Below are 7,270 nucleotides of genomic sequence, written 5' to 3'. Positions count from 1 at the left end.
TTTTGTGTAGAATTTTACGGAAAACCAAATGGTAAAATCCGCAATATTCTATCTAGCATAGTTTTTAATTTATTTAATAAAAACTAAGGGACCCCCCCCAGAAATTGTAGTGTTTTTTACGATTTTTGACATCAGTTTTCGGGCAAACCAGACCTTGGCCATGGCCAGAAGAATAGTAGATCTCCCTTGCTTTTTTCAAAATCGGCCGCTAGATGGGGTGGCGAAATGACGTCTGTCAATGGCAAAAATCTTCAGAAAATGTCGAAAAATTTCCAAGATTTTCAATTGCCAATATCTTTGTCAATAACCGTTTAAAATAAAAACGGGGCGAGACGTCTCTGGAGGGGGGCAAAATCTTTCATTCTGAAAAATTAGATTTTTTTTTAAAGGTCCGGTTTGCCCGAAAACTGATGTCAAAAATGTGTTGAAATTTTGTTCAGATTTTTATATCTAAGGGGAGGGCAGCTAAAAATGGATCTAAAAGTTTGAGAACACGCTGTAGAAGCGTATTAAAAAGTGGCTACTTTGCCGCTCTCTAATTAGCTAAAAAATAACCCTACAAAGACGCCAAAAAAGAAAAATAAAGAGCTTCGTTAGTTCTATGACAAGTGTCATTTTCAAATTTTTTGAGTTTCATTTAATATAATGAATTTTAAATTGAAAATTAGATTTGTCATTTTTGCCCATTTCTCCCCTTCTATCCCACCCCGCGGTGTTGTCGCGATTTCTCCTTTGTTTTATTTTCGTAGGAAGGGTAAATATCGCCTACTAGAGCAAAGGCAAAATTTCCCACCTCCAAAAATGAAATGTTCTCTTCACCATGAAAAATACAACACCACGTAGGGTCCAATTTCAAATCTCTCTCTTTATTCTAAAACTGTAAGGATCGCACACACATCGCCCTCTTATTTCTACCTCTCATTTTGGTGCCGCAACTTCTCTCTGTTGCTGGCACCATTTATTTTCCGACATTCATTCACAAATGTATGGTTTCACGATACATATACATACGATACATAAGACGTATTGTATTACGAAGAATAACTTACCTCCGGGTCTCGAAGCCTTGACAAATCCGGAGTCAGGTAGAAAGCGATACCTTCGGCGGCGCCGGGCAGAGTAACTCCACGAATGAGCAACACCGTCAACAGGAAGTAAGGGAAGAGGGCCGTGAAGTAAACCACCTGGGAGGGTTGGTGGGGTGGGAGGAGGACAAAAATCAATAGAGTCAAGACGACGCAAGACTAAAGGGCAATCAGGAAATGAGACGATTTTCATTTTTCATCGTCGTACATAAACATAAGAGAGAAACAATCAAAACGGCGAATGATTGGCCAACTGACCTTGCCCGTCCATTTGACTCCTTTCCAGATGCAAAAGTAGCACATGAACCGAACAACGGCCAACGTTCCCACCAGTTCCCAGCGAAATTCGCCAATGTCCTCCAACCAGCCCGAGATCATGAGAACGCGACGCCTGCGGTGGCACAAAAAATTTGACACAATTAATTTCGATCAAGTTCCTCTTCTCTTATTCTCATCGCATTGGAGGATGCCATTGGATGGTCGGCCAATTGCTGGCCATGGCCATATACAGTTATACACACGCTTTCTCCCAGTATTCCTTGACGGGATCGGTGAGGTTGGTGGCCGCGTAGATGGTGCCGTTGAGGTTGTAGAAGGTCGTATTGCCCTCAACGTAGGAGGTGAGGTTCTGGCGCGAGTAGGCGCTCACGCACGTTTCCGTGGTTCACCAGTTGTCGCACTTGCCCCATGGGAGGACTGCAGTAGAGAGATTAGAGTGAGTAATCAGCTAGTATATTAATAATTGGTTATTAGTTGGTATACCTTTGCTGAGAGAGACGAGGAAGTAGAAGAGGCACCAAACAAAGATGACAATTAAGTAGATTTTGAGCAATGCGGCGTTGATGACGGCGGCGTAGCCCACACCTGAATAATTCGGTTGATAGCATTAGGATCGTTCATATTACTACATCATTCAATTATAATTCAAGTGGCGTAGTTTTGATCACCTTTGAAGAAGGAAGTGACTTTCCAGACTCCCAGGCCGCCAATTCCCAAGTACTGACCCAAGGCGCACTCCAGAAAAAACATGGGGACACCGGCGAAGAGAATCGTAATCAAATACGGCACCAGAAAAGCTCCTGCCAAATCAAATTACCACCATCGTGACGTAATCATAGCAACCAAAAAGGGGAAAAAATCTATACAATCAACCATAATACAAATACATATAAACAGCCGCCGTATTTTGTGTCGTAATCAAAACAGGACAAAGAAATCCGGTGAAAAAGTCATCGACTATATGGAAGTTATTCGCCGCCGAACCCCCCCCCCCCCCCCGCTCAAACGGTGTACGTACGTACGTATATAGGAATGAGAAGGAGCTGGGAAATAAAGAGAAAAGCGGCGGTACGTTGCTGAATGATATGTGGAGCATGAGGAGGAGCGCGCGCTATCGATTCTGCCAGACTCTGCGGGTTTCTACTACAACAACCGAAATAGTATTCGAGAGAAGCGGAGACAGGCGAGAGAGAAAGAGATAAAATAACCTTCGCTGTGCGCTGCTGGGGACGCTTCTCATTTCGCTCAAACTCCATCCAGCCATCGGGACCACCACCACGTACCCCAGCCCGCCCAGCCCCGTCTATAGTAGTATAGTATAGTAGTGGTACACAATAGAGAGGCGGCAGAAGGAAAGAGAAATAATACCGGCGATACATATACCGCTTTTTATGGACGATCCCGTTACCTGTACTGCTTTCCGAAAGTATCGCGATACCGATACCGGTACCGATACTTTGGAAACATATTTGGACTCATAAAATTACAAACTTCGTGCAAATAATTTTTTCATTTGAATACAACGGTGAACAAGGTCAACACAAGTCGGTGGACACTTCATGCACTGGAATAAAGAGTTTCTGCTTTTTGAGACTGGGACACGATATTTAAAAAAAGTTACACAGAAAAACATTCGTGACGTCATTTTTTGTTGTACACCAAAAACTGTACCTACAGATGAAGTATCGCTATCGGAATTTCGATCGATACTGCTTCGATACCCTTCCAATACCTCTTTTTTAAAGTACTGACGATACTGACCCGATACTACCTGAGAGTATCGCTAGCGGCGATACTATCGGTATTGATACCGCTATACCGATATTAACAACCCTCAACAATGTCACCGTGACATTCATGTTAATTGTCTTTTTTGTATAAATCAAGGGGAGGTTCCTTTTTCGCTTTTTTCCTTTCGTTTAATAGATTTTCCTTTTTTATGCACCACTTTGAAAATAAAATCTCTGAAATGGCGGATGGGGGCTTTGATTCAGAGATTTCAGGAGAAGCGACTAGTAGAGACCAGTGGAATGGGTGCAAGAGTTGAGACTCAACTCCCATTCGATCCACTTTCGGTCACAGACGAGGATCATGGGCCCACTGATAAAGATGGCGAACTGTTGGCAAAAAAGTCAAGGCTGGACGGGCCGATAAAATTCAACATTTCAAAGAATCTTGGGGCCCAGTTCAAAAGATTGTTGTATAATGGGGTCGAGAAGCGAAAGGCCAAAGAGATGGTGGGGTGGGGGGGAGGGGATTTTTCGCACGTTTTTCACAAAAATTTGTTGTCAGAAAACTTGGTTGTTCCAACTCTAGACGGCGCCATTTATCAACGTTTGATGGCGGTAAAAAATTCAAAGGTTAGTGAAGGGTCAATTGATTTTCACGAGAAGGATCTTTACAAGATCCAAAAAAAGGTGCTCGTCGCAGTGAAGCCCATTCTACTTTAGGCCAACGAGAAGCTGGTTGATGATGCCCACCACGAAACGGTGCGCTATCCCTCCTAGGTGGAGCCTATCATTCTTAAACGGATGCACGTCGCCACACCATCCTTCGACAGACAAGCCCATTTTTCACTTTCATGCTTAGAAATTATTCTAATTTGAATCCCAACGAAGCGGAGGATCTCTTCGAAAAATCTTTTGTCAAGGAGATGGTAAAATCAGCCAACAGAGTGAAGAAACTGGCGAGTTTAGGCCAACCTGGCCGTGCTGGCGGTAGCAATCGCTCAAAGGAGCATATCGGCAAAAGGGCTGGAACATCTAAATCAAATTTCTACAGAGAGGCTACTGGTTCCGGTTACGGAGATCGGCACAGCTTTTTGGTGCTGGCTCACAGAGAACTCATGGTGGATTCTGCAGTGGTCGATCCACCCCCAATCAGGGCGGTGCCAGCCACAATTTCAACGAGATCGGCGGGGATGTAACAATTCATTTACTCTACCATCCCCGTCTCACCTATGGCAGCTAAGACTCCACCATTCGTAACAAACCAGAAAGCCAACAAGCTTCGTTTTTTCCGCTCCAACTTGTTAAAAATTTCCATTGACGAATGGGTTTAAAGCGTGGCATCGGAGGGCCTTCAGCTTCAGTTTACCAGCACCCCATTCCAGTTAGAACTTGCCTCTATTATGCAAATGTCAAACCTCCAAAAGGATAATCTTGTCGCCGGAATCGAGAGTAGATTTGTCGTGGTGGGTAGAAAACGTGTTTCTTTCGAAAGGCAAGTCTCTATTCGAACAGTGTCCAGCGTAAGTTATTTGTTTTGATGCCTCTCTGTCCGGCTGGGGAGCCGTTTGTGGGGTCACGACTGTGGGACCATGGGAATCGGCCGATATTGCTAAGCACATTAATGAATTGGAATTACAATTGAACTCATTCACCAACGACCTGCGCAGCTGTTTCGTTTTGTTAAAATTACATAACACTATTACCGTCTCTTATATCAATATATTTTGGGGGTTAGGGGAAGATCGGAACCCCAGTGGGATTTAGCCCTGGCCATTCCAACGCGAGTCCCGCAACATAAATTTACTGGCAACTCACTTTCTGGGCCATTCAAAAGGAATCGCAGATGTGCAATCGAAGAGAAAACCCGATTGGAGGGCTTGGTGGTTAGCACCGGAAGCTTTCCGGCTGATCGCGAGCAGATGGGCGGTGTCGCTGGGTCTGTTTGTATCGTCATGGAATGCCCAGCTGCTGTGATTTGGGAGCTGGCTACCCCAGCCGGGCACTTAGGGGATCAACGCTCTCTCTCTCAGTTGGAGGACGCTCTAAGGGTATGCCTTCCCTCCCTTTTTGTTGATAAAATACTCTCTATCGAAGTTCATCCGGGAGCAATCGAGTCTGGTCTTGGTCTGCCCATTTTGGCGGAATCAGCTATGGTTCCATTTTCTATGTCGGTCGACGTGCCGCGGCCACACCCGAGCCTGCTTGAATCCAGCCTCGGAAAGCAGCACCCTCTTTTTCAAGGCAATTCATTCCGTCTAACTGAATGTAAGTTATCCGAAATCACTTTAGAGGTGAAGGTGGTTGGTTCTTTCTTCTGGAGAACGCTATCCGACTCATCATGGCGGTAACTCGCCCTACAAATCCTTCCTCCTACCAGGTGGCATGAAACATTTGGGCTGCTGGTGTAATAAAATCAATCACGATCCCTTATCTAATGATTGAAATGTAATTCTTTCCTTTTTTCTGACTCGTTTCCGGGTGGGAAAGCTTATAGGACGATCAACGTTTATCGCTCCATGCTCTTATCACCATTTCATCCAATGGGATTGTTAGAAATTCAATATTGCCTTGCATTTGTAAAGATAAATATAGCATCAAGATCGTATGACGAAAAGTTATGTATGGCAACTTCAATAACTTTGTTGTAACGAGGATTTTCTTTGAAACCCCATCAACTAGTAGAAAGAAAATTAAATTTATAAAAAGTTTTAGAAATTACATTTCATTCATCAATTTGATTTTGTACCCGAGAACATAACAATTGGCTCTTCTTTCTCATCGGAAGTTTTTGTTATAGAATTGAATTCGGGGGGTTCAGAAATCGTTCAAAGTCCATACAATGACTTGAAGCAGTTGATGAACCATGTTTGCCGGATCGGATGGCGACATAAGTTTGACCTGAATATCCGACGGCACCGGATATTCCTATGCCATATCTGTAAACAGCTATACCTGGATATTCAGAAGGGATGAGCTTGTGCTCGGCTGCGACGACCCAATCATGGTCTGGAATTTTGACCCGATATTGCATGTGCATGAGCAAAGGGGACTCTATTTTCGCTGCCGTTATCCCTGTGGCCAGTCTTGTTTTCTTGTCTTAACGCTGAATATCATTGCAGCGGCATGTCAAAATTATTTTTTTGGTATTCTTTTCTGTCTGTTTTCTCTCCCACCCCATTATACAAGACAAAGAATACAAAAAAATTTTTTGACATGCCGCTGCAATGATATTCAGCGTTAAGACAAGTTGCAGCAGTATTAACAAATTTCCCGCCATACGGGTAGGTCACATATTTATGGAGACGGGTGTACATGGTTTGTTTTGCCATTTAGAACTTAGTGAACGGGGATGAAATAAAATGCCAGCTATGCCGCAAAATTACCCAGATTTCCGACGGCCGTTTTTCGTGTGGATATAGAACTTTCTACAGAACACGATTATTTGGCCTTTTGTCAACATTCAACAATCTTCCGTCGTTGCAGCCCCAAGCTATCCGCATCTAGAGAAAGAGAACTTTGTGTGGTGTGAGGGGCATCCAAGCCGGAAGAGCTGTAAGGCTTGGCTTAGAGGAGATCAAGAACAAGGCTAGTTAATAGGCAAGATACTGCATTGTACGTGTTGAATCATCCAGCGGGATCACAAGAGAGAGAGAGAGAGACATTTATGAGAACGGTTTATATATTGGGTTCAATAAATAGAGAAATGAGAAAGTTGAGATTACCTGGGCTGGCGCGCTGAGTCGTATCGGACTGGTGCGCCAAGTCAGAACGGGCTGGTGTGGCAAGTAATCTTGGGTTTGTAGAAGTGCTGACTCGCGGCTGCTGCGTCCACGTAAAAACTTGAGTTGTGACGTCTGGGCGTGACGTTGTAGGAGTGACGTCGTAGGAGTGAAGTGGGCGGGGCTTCCACGGGGCATTACAGAGCGTACCACTAAGGTGTTTTCCGAAGGATCCTCCAACTCATCGACCGAACCATTTAAGTCGGGTAATAAGAATCTTTATTGGATAACAAGGAGGAAAAGAACAAGAAAAGAGTCAGGGAAAGGGCGTAGTGCTCGTTAAAATGCGCGAGTGATTGCTCGCGCACAAGGTGTGCACAATGTTTACCTCATCCAACGTTAATAGATTAAACTATTGAGGGTAACACAAGAAAAAAAGATAAAAAGGTTGATAGAT

The 7,270-nt window shown here is 44.0% G+C and overlaps 1 protein-coding gene across 1 annotated transcript; it reads right to left on the bottom strand.

The window, feature by feature from the left end:
• Positions 1 to 1,016: 1,016 nt before the first annotated feature.
• LOC124199676 (sodium- and chloride-dependent GABA transporter 1-like) lies at positions 1,017 to 2,177 on the bottom strand (the record flags this gene model as incomplete). The annotated part of the gene is made up of 5 exons (XM_046595593.1): positions 1,017 to 1,184; positions 1,344 to 1,476; positions 1,754 to 1,781; positions 1,848 to 1,949; positions 2,033 to 2,177. Coding segments are annotated over 5 exons (561 nt in total), but the record flags the coding sequence as incomplete, so codon positions are not given.
• Between the last annotated feature and the right edge of the window lie 5,093 nt (positions 2,178 to 7,270).

This window comes from Daphnia pulex, chromosome 8 (genome assembly GCF_021134715.1).
Source record: "Daphnia pulex isolate KAP4 chromosome 8, ASM2113471v1".
Lineage (NCBI taxonomy): Eukaryota > Metazoa > Arthropoda > Branchiopoda > Diplostraca > Daphniidae > Daphnia > Daphnia pulex.
Note: the sequence above shows the minus strand (reverse complement) of the source record. Positions and strands in the feature narration are given on the sequence as shown.